We start from the raw sequence: 25126 nt of genomic DNA on the forward strand, positions 1-25126 counted from the left end.
AGGATCGGATCCTGCTGATCAACCTGAGACAGCTGTTCGAACTGTAGCGCCGGTGGTTGCAAGATCGACGGCGTTGCGGTGGATTCATCAGATCGAATCTCTTGACGGAAGCAACCCAGATCCGTCAGTTTTCCTTCTCCGGTGAAACCACCGGACCTGCTACAAATCTTCCGACCAATTCAGACAACCGATAACAGGCTCCGCAAAGTCAGGTCCCGTTCCTAACAACCTGCTCACTCAGATCGAACACCCTCCTTCTAACTCCGGCGACAACCGCTTCCTTCAGGTAACAACTCTTCAATCCGGTCCAGTGGAAGCAAGTATCGTGGCGGTTTGCAGACGATGGTGGTTCAATTTACCGTCCAACATCCCAGAAAACCCACGAGAGCCTAGAAGCTGCCAAACTCCACTGTTAACCACCGTGACAACGCAACTCAACCCTCCTGCCTCCCAGCCGACTTCCGCCGCAACCCGCAGCTCAGATTGGACGGCTGAACCCCGAGAAAACTCCACCGCGAGCCACCGCGACAGGAGCTTCCCGAACCGCCAAAAAAAGCCACAGTCGCATCGGTTGGGAGACCAAACCACACCTCTGTTGCCAGAGAAGAGATTTACCCACCTCTGCCTTCCTCTTGCAGATCCAAAGCCTGCAAATTAAGCGCCGCCCTCCTTACCTGACATACAACACCAAACCATCAAGCAAAGAACTGCTTCAACTGGAGTGAGAAAACTCTCACTACTCATCTGGAGCCAACCAACCGCCGGATGAGAAGAATGACCCACGAAGAAACCACACCCGATCCGCTAGATCTGGTTCCGGATTTGATGTCGTCCTCAAGCACCATCACCAAAACTTTCACCAGCGGTCACCACCAACAGAATCTTCGCTTCACGCGCTGAACAGACTTACCGGAACCACCATCTCGAGTGACCAGATCAAAACGGAGGACCTCCTTACCAATAGGAAGAGAGATGTCAGAAGAAAGAGAGAAAAACTAAAAGAGGATAGAAACACGTTCATAGAGAAGAGAAAAACTTAACATACTTGACCGGTCTATACCTTTTGTTATGCATTCTTGGTCATTTGCATGAGTCATATATATATTTTTAATTTGTATATAATAAGCAGTACTGGATTAGAGATCACACACGTTCCTTTATTTAACTGACTGCTTAATTATTTGGTTGTGACCACGATTAGATTAGTCTATCCGAATTTGGTGATTATGACAATCATATCGTATTTGGTCTATCATATTTCATATCCTATTAAAAGAAATTATTAAAAAAAGTTGAGAAAAGAAAACCAGTAATCATTTTCTCTTTTCTGCTTTGAGAAACACCATGAGTTCAATATATTCTCCTGCTAGCTCGCGAAACGCATGAAAACAATACTCTATGTTATAATAGTGTACCATTACTATATTGTTCAATCATATTGACCAAATTAATTACAGCAAAGAAACTTATTTTTTCAAACGTAACTAATTAGTGCATGAGATGAGACCCAATAATATCCGAATCATTTACTTGAACAATATAGTAATGACCACTTCTAAAATTGAAGACGATCGATATTTGAGAATTCAAACCAAAGCAATTCTAAAATAAAATTTTGGCAAAATTGATTGATGAAAATATTTGAACGCACTTTAATTTTATGAAATTATCAATTATGTTGGTCAAATGGTAAAAATGTAGTTTAAAGGTCAAGGTCATTTATCACTATTATAAATGTAGGTTATCTAATACGCCTTTAGTGTATATTTCCAAAATAAATTGGTACCAATTATATTATTATGGTTTTTGTTTAGGGTAAGACTGATTAAATTTGTTGGTGCATGGTGATGATGATGATGACGATTTGCGTTCATTACGTCTAAAAAAGAAAATAAAATATTTAAGCAAGTTGTTATATCAGACCAGATCCGTGTAGTCACCACCATATACTTTGTGCGGTCGATCGCACACAACTACAATCATTGTCTAGTTCTTTTGTTGGAATATAACTCTGTAAAAATAGTAAACATTATACATCTAATATATGTTCTTCCAAAATTATGGTTAATGTAAGTGTACCATCAGTACCACAGAGTGACCACTCTCTTTCAAGTTTCAACGGTTGAAACCTGAAAGTGTATTCAATTGGCATGGATTTTAAAGCTTCAATTATTACTCTCATGGAAGGAGAGCGCATACCATAAGATATTACTCCCTCTGTCTCGTAAAGATAAATGTTTAGGAGCTTTTACACATTTTAAGAAAACAATGATTACTGAATTTAAATATATTTTTTCTGATTAAAAGATATTATTTAATTTTTAACCAATAACAATTCAAAATTTTAAATATTTTGAATGATTACTTATTGAAGTTTACAAAACATCATCAATCTTTGTCAGACAAAAAATAAGCCACCTAGGGAGTAGAAAACCAAAAGAGGATCCCCGATTTGTACAAACAGCTTTTTGTACCTTCCGATGAGCAAATCATTCGTCTAGGGACGTACAAAGATTTGTCTTCCGACATCACTATCTTCTAAAGTCAATAAAAACAAAAAAAAAAAGGTTTCTATCTTGTCTCTTAATCGTTTTTCTTCTACTCTTTGGATCCAAACCCTTGTGCCTGTTTCATCTACCTTTGCTACTCATAATGTTTCAATTTATCAATCCAAACACATTAATTAATGCAAAATACATAAGAGAGAAGAGAAATAAGGGATTGTTAAACAAAACTATTGTTATTAAAACAAGGATTTAAAAAGCCGGCATAGTTATGTGTTAGAGCTTTTGATCTTTGTAGTGTTCAAATTAAACATGAGAATTGTCTTATCATGATTGTCTTTTTCAACCCACCACCTCCCATGCTAGTTTTATGTTTATCATATACTATATCAAAAGATGTAAAAAATACCATTAGTCATCATTAAAATATTTGCCGACCGGCACCAATTATACCTACAATAATAGCCGTACACCAAGAAAATATGTGAATATTCTTAGTATTTTATATGGTTCTATACTTCTATCTCAACCGATGATGATCTATTGCCGAAACATGTTGAATCCCTAATAAAACTCGATACATACATTTTAGATTTTGTAGAAGCTAGTACAATGGAGTGATGAAAAAGTTTGCAAGTGTTAAAAGATGCAGACAAAGAAGCCGCAGAATGATTCAGGCACAAGCAGTGTCAATAAGATGTGAAACAAGTTGCCAACACTTACAAGTTTCAATATGGGAAGAGAAGGACAAAGGAGGAGACAAGGAGGTTAGTGGGTCATATCGTTTGATGATTGGGTAGGAAACATATTGTGGGTCACCACTTGTCTCTTTGTCCCTCCTCTTCCCGTGAATCTCCCTCATTGGTTGGTTGCTACCCCCCAAAAGACTCCTGTGTGTCACTCATACCATTTCTCATTCCTATTACTTCACGCTCCACAAAACTCTCCAAATAAAAACATAGCAAGCATAAAGCCACCACTTATTTTTCACTTTTACAGATCCCATATTCCCATTAGTTGACGTCCTATTCAGAGGCATCAAACTCCAAGTCAAGTATTCTTCTTCTTTTTTTTTCACATGAATGGGTCTCTTGTTGGACACAAAATATAAAGCTTATCTGACACCAAAACATGTTTGATCTATGCTCGTCTAGGCTTAATCTGAAATTGACACCCAAAGACTATATTACCACTACTACTACTAGTCTACTACAACATGTCATAGTACCAAAATAACCAAAAGGACATACCAAGTATGTACTATGTATGTACACTGTGGCTTGTGCAACCTTTTTAGTCGCCCAGAAGACAAAGTGGCTGTCTCATGCTAAGCTCAGCTTTCAGCGCTGGAAATTTCTCCAGGTCATGAGAATCTCCTAGAACGTTCTGTGCAAACAGAGTATCAAAGGAAAAATATAAATATCAGTGACATTTGAAGTATATCATTTCACTGTAATGCAATTGGAGAATGAATGTTTTACCAAAGCGGCGATGTGGGCTTCCTGCAGCATATTGCCGTCTATTTCTAGCCTAGCGAGCGGGAACTCTGGTAAGTGCCCAGACTGTTTCTTCCCAAGCAAATCACCAGGTCCACGTAGAAGAAGGTCTATATTTGCTAAGTAAAACCCATCTGATGATTTCCCCAACATCTTCAACCGTTTTAGGCTATTGGGGGTTGACCCAACTAATAAGCATTTCGATTTTCTGGTTCCACGCCCAACACGTCCTCTGAGTTGGTGTAACTGAGCGATTCCAAATCTCTCAGCATTCATGACAACCATCATTGATGCGTCTGGAACATCAACACCTATCTCTATCACCTGGGTGGAGAGAAGTATCTGTGTTTCTCCACTTCTGAATTTATTTAGAGCCTCTTCTTTGCTGTCACTCTTCATCCTTCCGTGTAACAGCCCGCAGTTGTACGTTGGAAATTTTTTGGTTATTATTTCGAGCTCCGTAGAGGCAGCACGGAGCTGTGGCAGTTGCTCTGATTGATCAATAACAGGATACACAAGGTACACTCTCCCTCCAGACTTCAGGTCTTTCAGCATCATCTGTCAATGGATATATGACATGTTTAGATATCATCTAGTGTTGCAATTTTATAAATCAAAAGGATTGTGTTGAATGGTTGTTTCTATGATGAGAGTCAAGAAAAGAATTGTAGTTATTGTCATAGGCATTACTGAGTAGACTTCCTTGATGCCAGTCTCATTTCCCTCGAAAATGTGCGTCTCAACTGGTATTCTTCCAAGTGGCATACCAGTAATCTGAAGAAACAAAGAATTGCACTCATTTAAAATGATTATAGCCATTTAACACATGGCACAAGTGTGTTTCTTCTACCTGCTGAATTAAAATGGAAACAAGTTACATACTTGGGTCAAAGAAATATCTCCGTATAAAGCTAAGGCAAGTGATCTCGGGATAGGGGTGGCTGACATGGCAAGAACATGAGGAGCCATACTGAGATCAGTTTTGGAAGTATCATCAGAGTCAGATGAGCCACTTTTTGATATCATAGATGTCCCATATAACTGCAGAAGTCACACCAAAATAAACTTCAGTTAACGACGAATTATATGCTTCCATCGATAAGAAGACTGAAAATAAAAGATAAGTTCATTTCAAGTCACCGATCAATGATCACCATGAATCATTACTGTTCCATGATAGGTCAACTAGGGTGAATAACGCAATTATCCGATAGATCAAAAATATTCTAGGAACCTGACCTTGCTGTTAAACTTTCCTCTCTGGATTACACCAAACCGTTGCTGCTCGTCAACTACGGCAATACGTAATGCAGAGTACTCTATCTTTTCAGCTATTAGACTGTGAGTTCCAATTATAAACGATATAGCTCCACTTTGAAGATCCTGTCATCAGTTGTCAGCTATATGGAATGCAAACTTATTGTACTATGATTTCAAACGACATATTAACTGCATGACTTGCCTGGCGGATCATACGTGACTGCTTTGCCGGAGTTGAACCTGTGAGCAACCCAATGGTTGGCTTGGATGTTATTCCCTCCATATTCTCTAACAGATCACGGCACTGTTCATAATGCTGGATGGCAAGTAATTCTGTGGGGGCCATGAAAGCTGCCTACATATGAGAAAAGGTAACTCAAAATACAAAATCAGAATATTTTCTGAAAGGTGAAATTTCAGAAGGTCGTAGATAAATTTACTCAACCAACCTGATAACCAGTTCCTATGACCTCCATGCACGCTAAGAAAGCGACAACTGTTTTACCACATCCAACATCACCCTAAAAGATAAACTGATCTGTTAATACATTTTTGGTTAAAAATAAATAAATCTGGCAACAGTTAAATCTGATTCTGTTAGCCTGGTATGATTGGCTATAAGCCTACAAAAAAGAACTGCACTATAACCGAGAAAAAAAGAAACACCAACAAGCTCAGCTGACAAAACTACCTGCAATAGCCGATTCATTGGAACCGGGCGCTTTAGATCCCATATAATTTCTGAGACAGCACTTAGCTGGCTAGGAGTAAGGGAATATGGTAAAGCCTTCAGAAAACTCTTGGTAAGAGTGGACCATTCTTCAATATAAACGGAACTAAGCACTGGCTTTCTAAACTTTTCCAGCAATACATCTTTCTCTATTTTTGTGCCAAGGCCTTGAAGCATTTGGTATAAGCGTGCTAACTGTATGAAAATAACATTCAGCAGACTAATTGCTTTCTCACTAACAGATTAAGACTAACAATTCTGCTTCTGAGAAGACAATTATTCAAGTCACTAGCTACCTGTAGGTAAAAGAACTCGTCGAATATAAGCCTTTTGCGAGCTAAATCAGCCTCATCTAAAGTCTTGGGCTCGTGAATACCAACGTATGCCTGCATTTACAGCAAGGGAAAAAACCGATGATGAAAAGCAGTTGAAGACATATTATTTTTCTGTGGATTAAAAAAGAAGTTAATCAAAGAGCAATGCTTCAACGAAGAGGCAATACTTACATCATTAAGAGATGGTAGGCCAAAAACTGTTGTGATTTCCTTAGGAATCGGATCCATATTGGCGGGAAGAATCCGCAGAGCCCTAAGAGAGAAAAAGTGGGGATGTGATAAGAAAAGCGGACTAATCATCGAAATATCAAATTTTTAGTTCTGGGAAATTGGTAATTTTATGACATATGAAGAATAATTCTTATATTCAGGCCAGTCTTGAAACACTCAATCAGGTTAAAGGTGAGGCTTTTACTCAATAATGGCATTTCAGAGCTGCTGTCTCAATTACTTTTCAATTTTAGATAATGAAACAAAACCTGGAGATGACATCGCTAAGGAACTTTGGGTTCAACCCTCCTTTTGAAGGGTATATAGGATATGGTCTCCCCTGGGCTCGAAGAGATGACTCTTCGTCATCTTTGAGAACATCAATATTGTATTCCCTCATTTCAAAATGATTGTCTGCACGTAATGACTTTACCTAGATGTAAAAGAGATTATCAACAGATTCTTGAATCAGTACAGTTGCCAAAAACTTTCGTACGTAAGTCTGATGCTATAGTGATCTTTTATCGTGCTTAAACAAGTCCAAGCTTTAAAATTTGTATTCAAAAAGAGTGTAAAAGACTAATGAGGCAGTCTAATGCGAACAAATAAACTACCTAAGCAAGAGATAGAAATACATGAAAACTTTGAGGGAAGAACCGAAATTACCTTCCCACTAACGCATACAAGGTCCCCGACTTTATGTTTCTCTTGAATAGCATTAAGAAAGGGTTGCCAGGTAAAGCGAGTCCCCCTAAAAAACTTCTTCAGATGCAAAAAAATTGATTTTCTTGCTTTATCTTCATCATTATAACTCAGATTCTCCGGAGCTCTGTCCCTGTCTGAGATTTCACAGCTGACAATAACCTCGAGAAATGAAAATGAAGAGCTAGCTCTAACTCCCCTGCACATTGAGCCGCACAGAAGTCAAATTTAAATTTCAAAAACGCGTAGATGCGGCTCAACACAAAAGGCATAGGCAATACATGAAGTTGCTAATTTGAGAAATTATCATCAGAAAAGCAGTGGTAATATAGAGACGATTTCTTGACAAAGATTTTTTTTTGTATGTTTGAGATAAAATTGTAGAATGATTTTCAGAAAGAGATACTCACTTGGAAGACAAGACTTTGCCAACAAATATCAAGTACTGTCCATCCTCAACATCAACCTGTGCATTCTGCAAATCTGCATAGGTTCGAGGAAAATGATGCAATAGCTTCTTCATCTGCATTGATAGAGAGCTTGAAAACTGAGTTTAAGCCTTCCATCAACAGAAATTCGTTGTTTCTTTGTATTGAAAAATTCAAATGCCTACCGTGTGAAAGCCGCAGGTATCTAGCTGATTACTGTGCCTCTTACTTAGCCCAGGCATGGATCCTATACTCGTACCAAGGAATTGGTGAGCGGCAGAATCATCAGATGTTGTTTCAACTTCAGACACTGCAGGTTTGCTAGTAAAAAAAGAACCATCTGAAATTTCTTCTCTAGGATTGGAAGAACCAACATCCTGAATCTCTGAACAGAAGGAAGATAATGTTCTGGAAAGATTGTCTGGATCAAACCATCCTCCATGCATAGGAGTGGGAAGAATACCCCTTGGTTCATCGGACGATTTGGTATAGCCGTATAATTCCACCGGACGAGAATCACCAAGGATGATAGAAGGGAATCTCGTACACGCCAATACAAGATCTTTCTTAACTTGCTCATCAGATTTCTTATCAATAAAATCATCAACATTGTCATACTCCATCAAAGCTGAAACCTGCGCAACAGGGTAAGAAAACCACAAGAATTTGAAACGCATAGAGAGACATGAAATGAACACACCAATAAAAGAAACAAAGAAAAAACTGGATTTGAACCTTGCTAATCAGCTTGGACTGGTTTTCGAGGCGAGCAGTGGCATACTTCTCAACTTGTTCGAGAATATTGTCAGAAAATTTATGCTTTGAACGATAAGATATGTTCCAAACTTTGGAGAAGAAGAAATTACTCAACCTAGAGAACCACCAGCTTGATTCAGAACAACAAACAACAAAAGGAACAGAAATAAACTCTTAAAGAGAAAATGAGAGAGGAGAGTACCTCATTCGATTCCAGTTTCCTCTCTGAGCTTGGATTACAATCACACTACGCAATCTTCTACCAGCACAACACTGAAGACAAGTTTCCAAAAAAAATTTTTAAAAAAAATAAAGACAGTGAGAGATACGTTCTCCTAAGAAACACAAGAATCCTAAATACAAGAGCGAGCGAGTACCATGCCACAGGGTTGCACCATGGATAAAGTCACTGCCGCCATTGGAGATCAAAACATGGCTTTCCTGAATAATTTTCAAAAGGGTTACTTCGTCCAGAATCAGAAACACTTGGCGACAAATCCAAAATCGACCAGAATCGAGCGATAAATTTGGATTGAGCAAACAAAGGATTAGATTTGGGTATTTATGGCTCGACTTCGCTGGTAAAAAAGGACCTCAAATTCCTAAGTTCCTGAGCACGAATCGAGTTAAAGTTGGAGTCTTTGGACAGCTTCGAGCCCTTTGAGAAAGAGAGAGGGAGAGAAGGGCCTTATTTCGACTTAAATCTTCAATTAAAATAAATCGCTTACTTTTTTTAAACAGCTTAATTAACTTTGAGTCTTCCATGGCCAATCTTATGGTTTATTTTGATCGATTCATCAAAACTCATAATTAAGTTTGAAAATTGTTAATGTACATGGGATTATGAAGAAGACTCGCAATCATGTCTTATGACCATTTTCTCTTATCCACACTTCTTGGATTACTTAACTAATTCCAGTGATTTGGAAATTGCAAGACCGTTGTTGATTGGGAGTATTCTAGTTTAACCTAGATTAACTTTTTATGGTACTTCAATTCTTTAATTTAGGTCTATAAGATATGTAACAGATTTTGAATAGATTAGATTTTGATTCTTTATCTAAGAACTGGTTATAAGCAGATGACAGAATAGGTGGATTGTAATAAAAATATGGTTCTGAAGGGTAAATAAATATGGTGAATTTTCAAGTTCCAAGAGAAACCATTATACAGAGATTCCAATATAACAGAGAACAAGAGAGACTGATAGAGAGCAATGAAGAAGAAGAAGAGAGTTACATGAAAACTCAGAGACAACATCATCATACAGAATAGGCAGAACACAATCAATGGTTTGCTGCTAAACAACTTGAGTATCATTTTTTTTTTTTTTTTTACTAAGACACTGCAGAGGAGACACCCACACATCTGGATGCACAGATACTATCACTCCTCATTAGACATGCAGACCGTTTTACCGGAGTTGCTCCTGCTTTGTCTACTTTTGTTGTCTTCTGTGACGATAACCCAGTTGCTGTGTTTGGAGTCTGTGGAGGTGTAACCACCACTAACGACGAAGACGTTTGGGTATGAACCGAATCAGAACCTTCGTCTTCTGATGAGCACACCCGTTCTCTGCAACAAACCCCAAACACGTTATAATAGCCTGATTCGCTTAAACTCATGGTTGCTCAGTTTCAAAAAGTAAGTAACTCACCTAGGGAGTGACGTGTACTTTCTCTGATGTGGTGGAGAGTTATGTTCCTCTTCATCGTCTTCGTGTTCTGCGAGTCGGGCAAACTCTTGTTTGAACTGATCAACTCCGCTGGACGTCAAGAATGATTCAAAAAGATCAGACACAATTCCTTTTCTATAAAGATCCCAGTTTATTAAGAAATTGGGTCAAACCTCGGGTATAGAAAATGAGAGTTGACGTTCTCTTCTCCTTGTAAATACTCTTGCAACATCTGTGGATGATACTCCAAAATCTGTTTCATACAAACACAAAGAGAACAAAAAAAAAAAGAGTTATGAGAGATTCCTAAAACTCAAATAATTTCTCAGTCTCTTAAGCATATATATCCTTGACGGTTATTTTTGATTTACCTCTCGGTACATGAGCTCCCTCACATCATCCCGAGTTAATTTCCTCCTTTCGAACTCAAACTCGAGTTTCGAGATAGGTTGCCTCGAGGGCTCGTAGTCCACATTTGCCAATCCTTGAAAATACGGATCAGCCAATGCCTGAGGAAAGAAAAGCATCAAGAATCATGAAAAAATGAATGTTAAAGTGCAGGAGAAAACAAACATTTAAGTGTGTTTTCCTGGTTACCTCTTCTGCAGAGGGACGGTCCTTTGGGTCAAAGGCGATCAAACGCTGAAGCAACTTCAGCGCCACAGGATCGATATTGGGGAATTTATGGGTGAAAGGAACAGGATCCTTTCTCCTCATGTTACCCAAATACTTTCTAGCCTTCTCATTCCGAATCTACAGATTCATTACAAACAACTTGATGACACACAAAGCTAAAAAAACATACTTGCATCCAAAGCAAGCCTATCTGGGAGAGAGTAGCCTCTGTAGTGGGACTTTAGTTAGCTTCCAGGAAAAATAAAAACAAAACAAACCCTGGATAGAGTTATCGGCGACGGCGTTCCAAGCAGATCAGTGACGAGTTCTAGCTGGTGCACCACGTTTTTGCCAGGAAACAAGGGTTTTCCAGTTAGCATCTCGGCAAATATGCAGCCAACGCTCCACATGTCTATCGCCGGAGTGTACTGCCCAAACATACCAATTCCATAAGATCACACATCACATTATGCATAAGGTTTTCTCTATATGGAAACGAAACAAGAAATAAGAATTTCAGAATTTTACGTTAGAATAGAAGGAGCCACAGAGCTCTGGCGCACGGTACCATCTTGTAGCAACGTAGTCCTTACAAAAGCAAATGACAAGATTGGTTACTTAGCGAAAGTATTGAATCATTTGAAACCGTGTGCGTTACAACAACATACATACCTCTCAGTTACAGAACAAAAAACTCAAACTTAGTATATTTAGCATATTTCAAGAACATGTGAATTGGAACTAACAAACTCTGAAAGAGATAGAAAGATACACATACAGTCCAGAAAACAGCAGAAGGGGAATCAGTGAAGGAGACACGAGCAAGTCCTAAATCACAGATCTTGATTTTGCAATCAGCATTAGCGAGGATGTTCTTAGGCTTCAAATCTCTATGGAACACATGCGCTATATAAGACACAAAAAACAACAAAGGGAGCCAGCAGAGGATTATGATCCAAAGGAAAACCACAACAAATTTCAGATGAAACTGTAAAAAAAAGAGCTAAAACAAGAAAAAAAACACACAGTGAAAAGAGAGAGGGAGAGAGGGAACAAAGAAACCTTACCTGAGTGCATGAATTTTAAGCCACGAAGAAGTTGGTACAAGAAGAATTGATGATGCTGAGGAGTGAGGTCGTCATTTACCTTAAGAACGTGGTGAAGATCAGACTCCATCAACTCAAAAACAACATAGATATCTTTGAATTCCTTGCGGCAAGGAGGGAGCATGATATGTTTGATCTCCACGATATCAGGATGCCGAAGAAGCCTGAGAAGCTTGATCTCTCTGAGGATCCGGATGGCGTCTGAGACATGTTCAAAGACATTGGTCATCTTCTTGATGGCAACTTTGCCTCCCGTGTGAGGACACTCCGCAGAAGCAACAACTCCGTAGCTTCCTTTGCCCACCACTTCTTGGATCTGATATTGGCTTGCTTCACCGTACTCCGTGAAAAACTCTTTCTCCAACATAGTTATTGATCTTATTTCACTGCTACCAACAACATTTAAATAAATCTTCTTTAGCACAACAAAAAAAAAAAATTTTTAAAAAAAACGTTCTTTCAGGCTTTCAGCTAAATCCCTAGATCCAATTTACAAACTTTAACCATTAGATCAAAACAAAAGGACAAACCCAGAAATAACAGATCCTGAGTAACACAATACCTCCTAGATCAATATTGCTATTTTCATAACAACGAAGAACCCTAATTTTACCCAGAAAAGGAAATGAAAAGAAAAAAAGGACAAACCTTTAAGATTATCTTGGAAGAAAGAGAATAGTTTTCCACGAAGCTGCAGCGAAACGAAGATAGGAAGAAGATGGATTATGGTCTGAAATTAGAGCAACGGGGACACACGCTTTTTATATATAAATCCGCTTCAAGACAAAACAGCTCATTTCAGTTTTCGCCGATTACTCTCTTAAATTAAACACCTTTTAATTATGGATTAAAAAATAATAGTTAAACAAGTTGCCTCAAATATAAAATAAAATAAAAGTTGGATAAGACAAAAAAGAAATCCTGAAAAAGGACTCTTTTTTTGCTGAAATAATCTGACAGGGAATTTAGTTGGAGGATTAAAAATCAGAAATAATGAGCTTTTTTTTTTTCTTTCTAATCACTGTAATAAATTTTAAAATGGAATTATATAAAGAATAGAGAAGGAGGAAAGGGAGATTAAAGAAATACCCAAAAATGTGAGCCCATATTACCATACCTTATCTTATCTTCGAGTGCCCAAATTTCACGGAATAATTCATAAACACCAGATAAGATATGTGTATATATATTCTCAGTTATGGAAGACACGGCTCGTTGTCGCCCTTCTGTCTTTTTCATCTACGTACCTTCTTGATACGACTTCGTTTCATAAAGAAACTCTCTAGGGTTAAAGTCTCTTTGTTGTGCAGAGTCTCCCACCATTGTTGACCATCCATCCATCCATCCTTGCAAACGGTGCGTTTTTGTGACGGTGTGTGCTCTGCTCAAGTTGTGGTATAATGCGTTTTGTTTTGCTGGCTTTTTTCTCTTCATTACTCTAGTGGGCCGTCACCGTTTACATTACTGTTTCTATACGGTCGTCAACTTTCCACGTAACAACTACGTATACACTTGCGGTAGTTATTACTTTTTTCTTTTAAGTAAATGTAAAGAAACCAACCCGATCTTTAAGGAGGTCCGACGTATATATATGCTCACATGTGAGATACGAAAAATCTTTTTCTAAGGTAGAACAAACATTCGTCTAATGAGTAAATACGTCACATCCATCTCTGAGTGAAAAAACAGGAAGGGGCTATGTAGAAGAAAACTCTCTCTCCTTCTCATTGATTAGAAACTGATTACAACTCTTCTATTTATACAAAACTCAATAGTTTTTACCTAGTAAACCTAAATACAATTGCCTATTTTAGTACAAGATATCTAGAATAAGGTAATACACAATATACGGCCCAATACTCCCCCTCAAGTTGGTGCATGCAAGTCACAAATGCCCAACTTGAACGTTAACCGTTGAAACGAAGCAGTCCTTAATGCCTTGGTAATTATATCAGCCGGCTGTTCTTCTGTACGAATGTGAACCATCGTCGATACACCATCTTGAACAGCATCACGAACAACATGACAATCCCGTTCGATATGTTTGGTACGTTCATGGAAAACGGGATTATTAGAAATGTGAATGGCGGCTTGGCTATCACAAAAGAGGCGTATAGAAGTTGACTGAGAAAATCCTAAATCGCCCAAAAGTTGTTTGAGCCACAAAACCTCATTCAAAACATTACGCATTGACCTATATTCAGCTTCAGCGGAAGATTGCGAGACAGTTTTCTGCTTCTTTGTTTTCCACGATATGGGGGATCCGAATAAAAACATAACATAACCACTGAGAGAACGGCGTGTGAGAGGACAAGTCGAGAAGTCCACATCACAATAAGCCGTAAGAGTCAAATCAGACTTAGAACTCAACAAAATACCCCGACCTGGAGCACTCTTCAAGTATCAAACAACATGTAAGGCTGCATCCCAGTGATCCATACGCGGAGACTTCATAAATTGAGAAAGAATGTGAACAGAATAAGCCAACTCCGGTCGTGTAGTAAGTAGATAGATGAGTCGGCCAGCTAACCGCATATAAGCCTCAGGATTAGGCATGAAAGCACTCTTACTTAAACCCAACTTGTGATTCTGTTCCATCGGTGTACTGGCCGGTTGCGATCCAAGAAGACCAGTTTCACCAATGATTTCTAGAGCATATTTTCTCTGAGAAAGATACATACCCTCAGAACTTCGGGCAATTTCAATACCAAGGAAGTATTTGGCTGGACCCAAATCTTTCATGTGAAAACATTTGCCCAAGTAATCCTTAAAACTTTGTAACATGCGTGTATTATTCCCTCAAATAAGCAAATCATCAAAGTATACTAGAACCCGGAGTTCAACATCAGCACGCGAGTAAGTAAACAGAGAGTAGTCGGCATATGAGTGAACAAAACCAAACTGTGTCAATGCCGAGGTAAGCTTATCAAACCAACAATGAGAAGCTTGCTTAAGCCCATATAACGATTTCTTGAGTCGACACACCTTGTTGGGATTAGAATGACGGAAACCAATAGGTAATTTCATGTAAACCTCTTCTTCTAGGTCACCATGGAGAAAAGCATTATGCACATCCATTTGGTGAGCTTCCCAATTCTTTGCAGCAACAATCCGCAATAGACCACGCAGAGTGGACATTTTAACGACAGGGGCAAAAGTTTCATTATAGTCCTCCCCCTCAATCTGACGATTACCACAAGCAACTAAACATGCTTTGTACCTTTCAATAGAGCCATCTGCATGAAATTTGATTTTATAAACCCATTTGTTGGCAATAGCCACTTTGCCTGGTGAAAGGTCGGTGACATCCCAAGAATCAAGTTCTTCAAGAGCATCAACCTATGTTCCCATGGCGTTAGTCCATCGTGGATCTTGAATAGCTTGTTTGTAAGAAGTCGGCTCAATAGCCTCAACAAGCGCAGCTAAAAACACTTGATGAGCAGTAGAGAAATTATCATCAGAAATATAATTTGTGAGAGGGTACGGTGTTTTACCTTGGACCGGTGTCGAGGAAGCCGTATCGTAGTCGGATGGAGCGTGATGGGAGTCTTCTAAACAATGAGCATTGTAAGTAACATAACCATGTAACCGAACCGAGGGATACTTCATACGTTTACCTACGCCTAACTCTTCTGGTGGTTCCGGTGATGTGTGTAAATCGACAATTGGAGACTCCTCTTCCTTCACGATCACGGGAGAAGATGGTTCTGTGTCAACATTTTCTTCCACAACTGACAGTGTTGTATTTTCACTGGCAACCAATGGTGTTGTATTTTCACTGGCAACCGACGGTGTTGTAATTTCTACAGGAGGATCAGATGGAGAGTCATCATCAGGACTCCCCCTTAAGATAGAGGTGGATTCCGGTGTAAGAACCCAATCATCATCTACACGAGTTGGACTAGTTAACGTGTCTTCTTCAAGCAACGTACGATTGGTGGCATACAGGAAAACATCCTCGTGAAAAACAACATCCCGAGAAACTAAAAATTCATTATCTTCAAGGTCATACACCTTCCAACCCTTCTTTCCAAAAGGATAACCCACAAAAATACATGAACGACTTCTAGGACCAAATTTATCTTTGTCACGCAATTTCCTATGTGTAGAACAAGCAGAACCAAAAACTTTCAACTCATCATAAGACGATTTCTTGTTAAATAACAACTCGTATGGTGTTTTCCCATGAAGAACTTTGGTGGGAGTTTTGTTGATGAGGTAGGCTGCCGTTAAAATCGCTTCTCCCCAAAATATGATTGGTAAACTTGCTTGAAAAAGCAAAGACCGGGCAACGTTTAAAATGTGACGGTGTTTCCTTTCCACACATCCATTTTGCTGTGGAGTATCAACACAAGAAGTTTGATGTATAATCCCATTCTCTCGAAAATAAGTAGAAAGACACATAAACTCGGTACCATTGTTGCTACGGACCATACGAACATCTTTACCAAACTGTTTCTTCGTGTACACACAAAAATTCTGCAAAACTTTCCAAACTTCGGACTTTTCAAGTAAGAGGTATGTCCACACTGCTCTAGAAAAATCATCCACAATTGTCAAAAAAATAGACCGCTCCACAAGAAGCAGGAATGTGATAGGGACCCCAAACTTCAACATGTATTAGTGAAAAAACAATCCATTGCTTTATTGTTATTATCATAAAATATTTCTCTTGTCTGCTTAGCCTTACAACACACATCACAAGGAGTGGAGCTAGCTGAGTTTTTAGAATCAGAAAACATAGGTAAACTAGAAATAACTATAGAAGACGGATGTCCAAGTCTTCGATGCCACAAAGTCGAATCACGCTGCAACTCAACCTTATTAACCCGCACAACATCCTTGTTTTTAAGATAGTAAACCCCATCACGCTCTTCACCTCTTCCAATCAGCATCCTCGAAAAACGGTCCTGCAAAACACAAAAACTATCGGTGAACATCGCAACACATTTGCTTTGTTAAATAGCTTAGAAACGGATATAAGTGTGCAATCAAGGGTTGGAACATATAACACATTTTCAAGTGTTATATTATCTGAAACGTGAATCACACCCATGCTACTCGACATTGTTGTACTTCCATCGGTGAATCCGATCTTACATGATGACATGGACCCAACGTTTGTTAACAACGCAAGATTTCCCGTCATATGGTGTGAGGCCCATGTATCAAGAATGATATCCTCATTAATCTTACCAGAGAGTTTATCAGACGTGTTGAACCGTTTCTCCTTCGCCAATTTTTCTAGTGCTTTCCACTGTTTAGGGGTGAGAGACGGATACGCGGATGCATGAGGACTGGTGGCGTGAGCAACCGTCACATAACCACGACCACGACCTGCTGCTTGGAAGCTCGAACTTTGACCTCCACGTCCTGAACCATGACCTCTGCCTCTTCCGGACCGTTCGTTCCACCATTCTGGGTATCCAATTAACTCCCAACAGTAATCCTTCTCATGACCCGATCGCCCACAATGTGAGCAAAGGCTCCGTTCTCTGTTCCTGTTATTGATTTGGTTGAATTTTGCAGGAACAGATCTTGTTGCATAACTAGATGCCTCACTTGTTTCATGACCATTAAACGCAACAGGAGACTCAGCTTGCGGAACGGACCTTGTCGTGAAACCGACAACTTCATGTTTTTGTTCTCTTCTCTTGCTCGCTGCAAGTCTCTGTTCTTCTCTTATCACTTTGGCATAAGCTTGTGCCAAGTCTGGCATCGGCTCTGCATCAATGATTTGGCAAATCATGTTTCCAAATCGAGACTCATCAAGTCCCATGACAAACTGATGAACTTTCTTATCTTCTCTCTCCTTTGCAATTTGTGTAGCTGCTCCGCAGGTACAAAGGGGAATCGGACGATAACCTTGCAGTTCATCCCACAATACAACGAGGCGTCCGTAATAATCAATTACGGATTGGCCTTCTTGACGACAAGATGCCAACTGACACACTATTTGATGTACACGAACCTTGTTACCAACAGAGAATCGCTCCTTTAAATTCTCCCACAACTCTGCTGCATCAGAGACAAACGAGACCGTGGAACGCACTCGGGGTGTGATCGAAGTTCTCAACCATCCGACAACCATCGAGTTGACACTCGTCCACGACTCCATCTCTGACCCTGCTGTCATTGGTTTTATGATGGATCCATCCACAAAACCAGTCTTCCTTTTGGCTTTAAAGGCGTTGAGCATCTCCGTTGCCCACTCTGCATAATTCTCCCCTGTCAACTGAACAGAGGAAATCATCGACCCAGGGTTATCTCCGGAGGTCAAGGTGTAGGGGGAAACCTCCGTTGAATCGGAACCCTTTGCTATGATCGCTTTCTTGTCTTCACTCGACATGGTGTTTTAGATCTTAATTAAAAACCTTATTTAGACGAAGAAGAAAATTATAAAACGAAAAGATGAATAAGAAAGCTTATAAGAGTAAAGGATATCAGGCTTTTAGCTCTGATACCATATTAAATTTGGACTTTACAGTGGGCTTCCAACTCAAAACCAATTGGCAATGAGTGGAGAGACCCTAACCCTTTATATACTACTTAAATACTTTACATCTTTCCGGTGGGGGATATTTTACACTAACACCCCCCCTCACGCTCTGGCATGACCATCTGAAGCGTGGACATATGTAGGAACAACATCCACGAGGTGGCCCAACAAGCAAACTGCTCTGATACCATGAGAAACAGGAAGGGCCTAGGTAGAAGAAAACTTTCTCTCTCTCTTTTTTATTGATTAGAAACCGATTACAACTCTTCTATTTATACAAGACTCAATAGCTTCTACCTCAAGTAAACCTAAATACAATTGCCTATTCTAGTACAAGATATCTAGAATAAGGTAATACACAATATACGCAGAATATACGACCCAATACTGAATTCTGCTTCTGCATGCATAGATGGTTTTCACAGTTTGCGAGCCAATCCGGAACTGAAGAACCATCATATCTGAAATCCCATCAAGAATCTTACGTATATGATCGTAGGTAGACTCATATAGTATCTCTCCATACTCAGCATGATATGATAGTAGAGAGAGTTTCTTTTCGTGTACAAATTGAAAGGTATAGTTAAAATTGCGTTTACTGTATGGAATCTGCCATATTCTTTTACAAAATATAGTAAAATTACATTTCACAATCCGTTTTTTTTTATTTCCTTTTTGAATAAAATAATCCGATATTGCAGTATTATATTTCTGTTGTTTTATATTTCAGTACCTCTAAAGTCAACGTTATATGGAGATTATTAATTTAGCAAAAAGTCAAATATCTTTACTATTATAGCTTTCATCATTTAATTAAAAATAAATGAGAAAACAATTGTTTTGCAAAATCAACTTACATTCACTAATCAGTTGACCTGGCTTGAAAGTGATCATTTGTAAAATCAAAAAGCTGTCATCAAAATTTCCTAATTTGACAGAAGATAGCGTACGGAAAGTGAAACCATGATATTGACAAAGAAACTCTTATTATTAATACATAGACGTTTTGTATTTGAGAATTAAAATAAGTGTGATATTTCTTGAGGCAATTAGTTTTTGTTATATCTCCTGCTGAGGAGCTATAAAGATATATATTCTCTTTAATTTGGACCGATGTGGTGTCTTCTGCAAACACTACAAACTTTAAGTCAGGATACTTTACAAAAGCTTTAGTAGCTAGTGTCAATAGGTTTTGATCCCTTTTGTTATGTTGACGTATCAAAGTATTTGAAAAAGTATATGTTGTTAGGAAAAAGTATTTGTATTTTGTAGACATATTTTTAGGTTCGTATATCGTATTGTGGATGTCGGGCCCGGATGTTTTGCTTGGTTGATATTTCTATATATGGTTAGTAGGACGTAATGACGTGACTTTTTAGATAGATGATTTCTCGTTATGGCTGGCTCAGTCGTCACACTTTAAATGATTATTTAGTTTCACGAATCGTTAGATCCTCCCCTCCCACACTAACCATATATAAGTATATATAGGCGATCAAGATTACATTACCCAATGTTTGTGTGGGAAATCATACGATAAAAGTCTAGTCTCGTGAATTTGTTAATATGTCTTTAGATAATATTTACTCTCAACCTTTAGACATTATTAATTGATTAATTTTTCTTCTTAAAATTTCTCCGTCGTTAGGTGATGAGGCGATTACTAATTAATTTTCATGAGTGCTACCATTTCTTTCCCCACCTATTAGTATCTATCTATAGTTTCCATCTTACATTTCAAGTCCCCTACGTAGATGTGTATGCCTGCTCTATGGTTTATCTATCATCAATTGAAGTAGTTCATTTTCAAGTTGGCATTATTGTAGAGTTAGCTAACGGGCCTTAGACATTGACTGATAATAAAAGCCAAATACGGGCCAGTTTATTGAATTTCTTCCCTTTCTAATTGGGCTGATTAAGTAAGCAAGTCTACGGCGTGATTAGTTTTTCTTTTTCTTAACGACCCTTTTATAATTTGAGAAAATTTTATGAAAAATACTCGATCCGTTAATTATAAGCATACTGTATGCTATTACACTTAGATTGTTGATTTAAATAAATGAATTTTACATTACTTAGCTCTGCAAATTCAAGCTTTTCAACCCCCCCCCCCCCGGTTTCATTTTGCAAAACACCAATATTATAATAATCTCCTAAAAATATATATTCAAATAAGAATTTCGTGTTCATGCCACTAGCAATAATTAGGAAAATAAATTTAATTTATTGACCTATAAATGCAATCCGTTTGACAGAAATGTATTATTTTTCTTCTTTTGTTGTCAATCATCGAAAACAAGCTTAAGAGAAAATTAATTAACAGAAATTAAAAGATTAAAATCTAAAACAGAGAGTTGCTTTCAGTTATAATTCTTTTTTGTTTTTTTTTGTTTTTTTTGTTTTTTTGGGTGCAGAGAGAGACCAGAGAGAGTAGAGACGGACGGGGAAGAACAAGCGGGAGACTTCATCATGCTTGCAAGCAAAGTGTTCTCCTAATTCTTTTCTTTCATCAAAAATTAAAACAAATTAAATTAAAAATATATATATATATACAAAAAAAAAGCAAAATAAAAGTTGAGAACTCTCTCTCTCTCTCTCTCTCTCTCTCTCTCTCTCTCTCTTTTTTCTTTTATTATAATTAAAAGTGTTGGTTTCTCATTTTTTTGATTCCTGATTTTAGTTGTTAGTTCGATCTTTCTTCTTCAAAAATTCCCCAAACACACTTCTTCTTCATCTCTCTCGATCTTCCCCTTTTTTAATTCCGATCCTCGGGTTCATCGGAATCGTCTTCTACCACGAGATCATCGCGAGAGAGTTTGCCGAAACGGGTATCCATGGACGACGAGGTTGTTCAGCGAGTTTTCCAAGAGGGAGGACGAGATTTCTTCCAGCAGCAACCTTCTACTTCTTCTTCTTCTTCGTCTTCTTCGATTCTTCAATCTCTTCCTCTTCATGTGGTACGCTTCTTTTCTATAGATAATTTTTAGTTTTAGGCTAGTAGGAGGAGAACATAATCAATCATCGAGGTCCGTTGCTTACTTTTTTTTTTTTTTTCCTTGAATAGGCGTTCGATCATGGCTATTACCTCTTAGTTAAGTCTATTCAAGAACTTAGAGAGAAGAAGGACGGCATTGTTACTGTTGGTATCGGTGGTCCAAGCGGCTCCGGTAAATCAAGGTAAACTGATCTGAAACTGTTTAGGTCAGAGTTTTTTGTGATTTTTTTTCTTTGAATAGGCTCGATTTCATGTTTTTTTTTTTTTTTTTTAATGCACGAAGCTTGGCAGAGAAAGTTGCATCTGTAATTGGCTGTACTGTTATTGCCATGGAGGATTACCGAGACAGTTTGGACGATGGAAATGAATTGGAAACATTAGATTTTGATGCATTAGTCCTCAATTTGGAGGTATCTTTGATCAAGAGGTTTGTTGTTTGTATTGTTCTGTAGAACGAATGACTAAGTTTGACTAACTTGGGGCTCTTTCTATTAATAGGATTTGATCAAAGGAAAAGATACACTTGTTCCGGTTTTTGATTTCCAGCAAAAGAGGCGTATTGATTCCAAGATGGTGAAGACGTCATCTGGAGTGGTAAGTCCCAAATTTTTGGTTTTGGTTTTGGTTTTGGTTTTGGTTTTGGTGTGGCTGTTATGCTTTATTCGTTTTGGGTTTATTGCAGGTTATTGTTGATGGAACCTATGCTCTTCATTCAAGATTGCGTTCCTTACTGGATATTCGGGTTGCTGTCGTAAGATTTTCTCCTCCACAGCAGTTATATATATTGGTCTAGCTAATGTGAAACCACGACATACCGTGAATATGATAATCCTTTATTCTCTCTGTGATTAGGTTGGGGGCGTTCATTTTAGCCTTCTCTCTAAAGTCCGTTATGATATTGGAGATTCGTGTTCCCTTGATTACCTTATCGACAGCATTTTCCCATTGTTTAGGAAGCACATTGAGCCCGATCTTCATCATGCACAGGTTGGTTTTTCTTCTTCTTTTCTTTCTCCATTTTTAGTGTTCAGAAGTTTGACTTCTCCGTTTGTTGGGAGTGTGCAGATCAGAATCAACAATAGTTTTGTTTCATCATTTCGAGAAGCCATATACAAATTGAAATGCAAAAGTGAGGTCTGTAGTTTCTTCCAATTATTTTGTTTTCCTCTCGGGACCTTGATTTATTTAATAATGTTTGCCACTTGACTTATTCATGTAACAGATAGTAACTTCATTTTCTCAAGAAAATGACGTGCAGAAGGATAAGTAAGAAGGGTTGTTCTAGTTATATGAATGGTTACTGGATCTTCATATACATGCTGACTTGGTTCCCTTGGTGCTGCTTTCAGTTTTATTGAGATGTACCTTAGACCTCCTTCGGCAAGCGAAGAGGCACGGATAAATGACTGGATAAAAGTTCGCCAAGCTGGTATAAGGTACTATCTGTCACTTGGAGACCAAAGGATTGTCGACAAGCATTTCATTATCCGTCCGAAAGCTGAGTTTGAGGTGAGTTATTACATGGAATTGCCAAGTTTTCAATTATTCTTTGGTGTTTCCTTCTTTCTAGGTCTGTAGGGTCCTAGCTCTTTATCGTTATGTTGAACTTTACTGTTTTGGTTCCTGGTCCAGTATTTTCCTCGATTTTGTTAATTTCCGATATTCTCTACTGAAGAGGCATGCCTATATTTTTGGAATCTGGTCAAGATGGGGGACAGTTTGCACACATCCTTATATTCCCTACTATCCTTAGGTATGTGACTTAATTTCTAATGTCTAGCAGGTTGGACGCATGACACTTGGAGGGTTGCTAGCTTTAGGCTACAATGTTGTTGTGAGTTATAAGCGGGCTTCAACTGCTGTCAGTTATGGTAATTTATCCCTGTCACGTGAAACGATCGATACACTTGGAGAGACTTTCCTGGTACTGAGAGGGACAGATAGGAAGGTAATAACCCAAAATCATCTCTAAGACCAAGCTCATTGATCTTCAATGCAGAAAAACTGTAGCACACGTTTTCTTTACTGATTTTTTTCCTCTCTGTCAGCAATGAGGATTTAGCTTATTCAGTATCCCTTTTGATATACATGTTTTAATAGATCTTTTTGCATAGAGTGTGGGAGCTGAAGCTCTGAGAATGGGTATCACTGGGCCCTGGATCACCAAATCATACCTCGAACTGATCCTCGAAAGTAAAGGTCAGTGAAATAGATATAGCATGTCTGTTTCCACTTTCGTCCTTTCTTATGCTCTGCAATGCAACAGAATCTGATATTCTGCAAACTAACCCATGTGCAGGTGTACCACGCTTGAATACACCTCCACTTTTGCAACCGTTTCCTGTAATTACCAACCAAGAGAAGCAAATTGTTGCACCAAAACCTATTCGAACTACCCCAAACATTGTTACCCGCCTTGAGGATTTATCGCAGCCTTGGACTCGATCTCCTACCAAATCTCAAATGGAACCGATGGTTGCAACTTGGCATTTCACCTCTTATGATCCACCTCATTCAGTAAGCTCTGCTGTAGGTATGCCCGTCTTTTTGGAAGATCGATGAGTTTGCATATCTTCACGTCTATGAAATGTATTTCAGTAGTATTATCGTGCATTTATGCCTAGGCTTTCTCATCAAGCAGCCACAGATTCCTCTTTCAGGGATAATATGCGGCTTGTTCCTATGCCTGATTCATACGACTTGGACAGAGGGTTGCTACTTTCCGTTCAAGCAATACAGGTAATGGGATTGCAAGAAGATAAGAGAATTCTTCTTCTGTTAAGTACAAAAGTTGCTTCTTCTTGCACTTGTTTTCTCTAGTAAGTTTTGCTTGTAATCATCAGGCATTGCTGGAGAATAAGGGACCCCCTGTTATTGTTGGAATAGGTAATATTGCTTGTTCGCTGTTTGTGTCATTTTTGTTTAGCCTAAAAGCTATTTCCTATTCCTTATATTGTCACCCTGATTTCACTGTAGGTGGTCCTAGTGGGTCTGGTAAGACTAGCTTGGCTCATAAAATGGCAAATATAGTTGGCTGTGAAGTGGTTTCCCTTGAAAGTTACTTCAAGTCCGAACAAGTCAAAGATTTCAAGCATGACGACTTCAGTTCCCTTGATTTGCCGTTGCTCTCAAAGGTAACGCTTGGCTTTTGAACGTAAAAGGATATGGTAATCTGTCATCCTTTGGGTTAGTTTTATTAGAATTGAAATCTCTTTCTACTTCACTTGCAGAACATCGCGGACATAACGAACAGTCGAAGAACCAAACTGCCTGTATTTGACATGGAGACTGGCACCAGATGTGGCTTTAAGGAACTAGAAGTTCCTGAAGAGTGTGGTGTGGTTAGTGATCATAGTCCTTACATATAATATGGTGATTGTCTTTGCTGTTTTCCTAGCGTAGTTGATGATTTTTCAATATCACATCGTTTTTCAGATCATCTTGGAGGGGGTCTATGCATTGCATCCAGAAATCAGACAATCTTTAGACCTTTGGGTTGCTGTTGTAAGATACTTTTCTGCTTCACTGTTCCTTTTCTTCCATTTATAATTCTTTTATTATCAAGAACATATTGATTTTTGTTTCTCTTCATAAACCAGGTGGGAGGTGTTCATTCACATCTTATCTCTAGAGTCCAGAGGGATAAAAGTCGAGTTGGGTGTTTCATGTCTCAGAATGAGATAATGATGACCGTATTTCCAATGTTCCAGCAACACATCGAGCCACATCTAGTTCATGCACACGTGAGTACACCTGACTACCTTAGACTCTAGAATTCACCTACTAGTATCGTTCTCTACAAATTTTCCTTCAAT

The 25126-nt window shown here is 38.6% G+C and overlaps 4 protein-coding genes across 5 annotated transcripts in view; 1 reads left to right on the top strand and 3 right to left on the bottom strand.

Annotated features, from left to right (window-relative positions):
- Positions 3061-9119, bottom strand: LOC104789903 (ATP-dependent DNA helicase homolog RECG, chloroplastic-like). 2 transcript variants are annotated; one of them, XM_010515562.2, is made up of 18 exons: positions 8799-9119; positions 8624-8694; positions 8401-8536; positions 7851-8300; positions 7648-7760; positions 7202-7436; positions 6805-6968; positions 6497-6578; positions 6287-6376; positions 5952-6185; positions 5710-5781; positions 5463-5615; positions 5240-5383; positions 4883-5041; positions 4691-4774; positions 3986-4558; positions 3755-3890; positions 3061-3529 (listed from the first exon to the last, which is right to left on the bottom strand). In XM_010515562.2, exons 1-17 carry the CDS (start codon positions 8838-8840, stop codon positions 3798-3800), a joined length of 2895 nt encoding a protein of 964 aa, XP_010513864.1. In that variant the 5' UTR covers positions 8841-9119; the 3' UTR covers positions 3061-3529; positions 3755-3797. The 2 variants fall into 2 exon arrangements, with proteins under 2 accessions (XP_010513864.1, XP_010513863.1); XM_010515561.2 differs by having other exon boundaries at positions 3061-3665.
- LOC104789904 (mitogen-activated protein kinase 17) lies at positions 9547-12577 on the bottom strand. The gene is made up of 10 exons (XM_010515563.2): positions 12466-12577; positions 11779-12203; positions 11490-11617; positions 11240-11299; positions 10990-11139; positions 10694-10849; positions 10468-10605; positions 10270-10349; positions 10079-10186; positions 9547-9996 (listed from the first exon to the last, which is right to left on the bottom strand). The coding sequence occupies exons 2-10, from the start codon at positions 12182-12184 to the stop codon at positions 9759-9761; spliced, it is 1464 nt and encodes a 487-aa protein (XP_010513865.1). The 5' UTR covers positions 12185-12203; positions 12466-12577; the 3' UTR covers positions 9547-9758.
- On the bottom strand, positions 15157-18166 carry LOC109133252. Its single transcript, XM_019246234.1, has 3 exons — positions 16793-18166; positions 16508-16727; positions 15157-16346 (listed from the first exon to the last, which is right to left on the bottom strand). The coding sequence occupies exons 1-3, from the start codon at positions 18164-18166 to the stop codon at positions 15157-15159; spliced, it is 2784 nt and encodes a 927-aa protein (XP_019101779.1).
- The window catches only part of LOC104789906, a 7964-nt gene continuing 3756 nt past the window's right edge, over positions 20919-25126 (top strand). Inside the window, exons 1-16 of the mRNA XM_010515567.2 lie at positions 20919-21273; positions 21381-21493; positions 21595-21721; positions 21810-21905; positions 21994-22062; positions 22164-22298; positions 22377-22445; positions 22534-22577; positions 22661-22820; positions 23095-23259; positions 23426-23510; positions 23611-23844; positions 23959-24050; positions 24155-24197; positions 24288-24445; positions 24542-24652. Of these exons, the coding sequence (XP_010513869.1) occupies positions 21151-21273; positions 21381-21493; positions 21595-21721; positions 21810-21905; positions 21994-22062; positions 22164-22298; positions 22377-22445; positions 22534-22577; positions 22661-22820; positions 23095-23259; positions 23426-23510; positions 23611-23844; positions 23959-24050; positions 24155-24197; positions 24288-24445; positions 24542-24652 (1824 nt within the window). The 5' untranslated portion in view covers positions 20919-21150. The remainder of the gene's footprint in view (positions 21274-21380; positions 21494-21594; positions 21722-21809; positions 21906-21993; positions 22063-22163; positions 22299-22376; positions 22446-22533; positions 22578-22660; positions 22821-23094; positions 23260-23425; positions 23511-23610; positions 23845-23958; positions 24051-24154; positions 24198-24287; positions 24446-24541; positions 24653-25126) is intronic.

This window comes from Camelina sativa, chromosome 6 (assembly GCF_000633955.1).
Source record: "Camelina sativa cultivar DH55 chromosome 6, Cs, whole genome shotgun sequence".
Classification (NCBI taxonomy): Eukaryota; Viridiplantae; Streptophyta; class Magnoliopsida; order Brassicales; family Brassicaceae; genus Camelina; species Camelina sativa.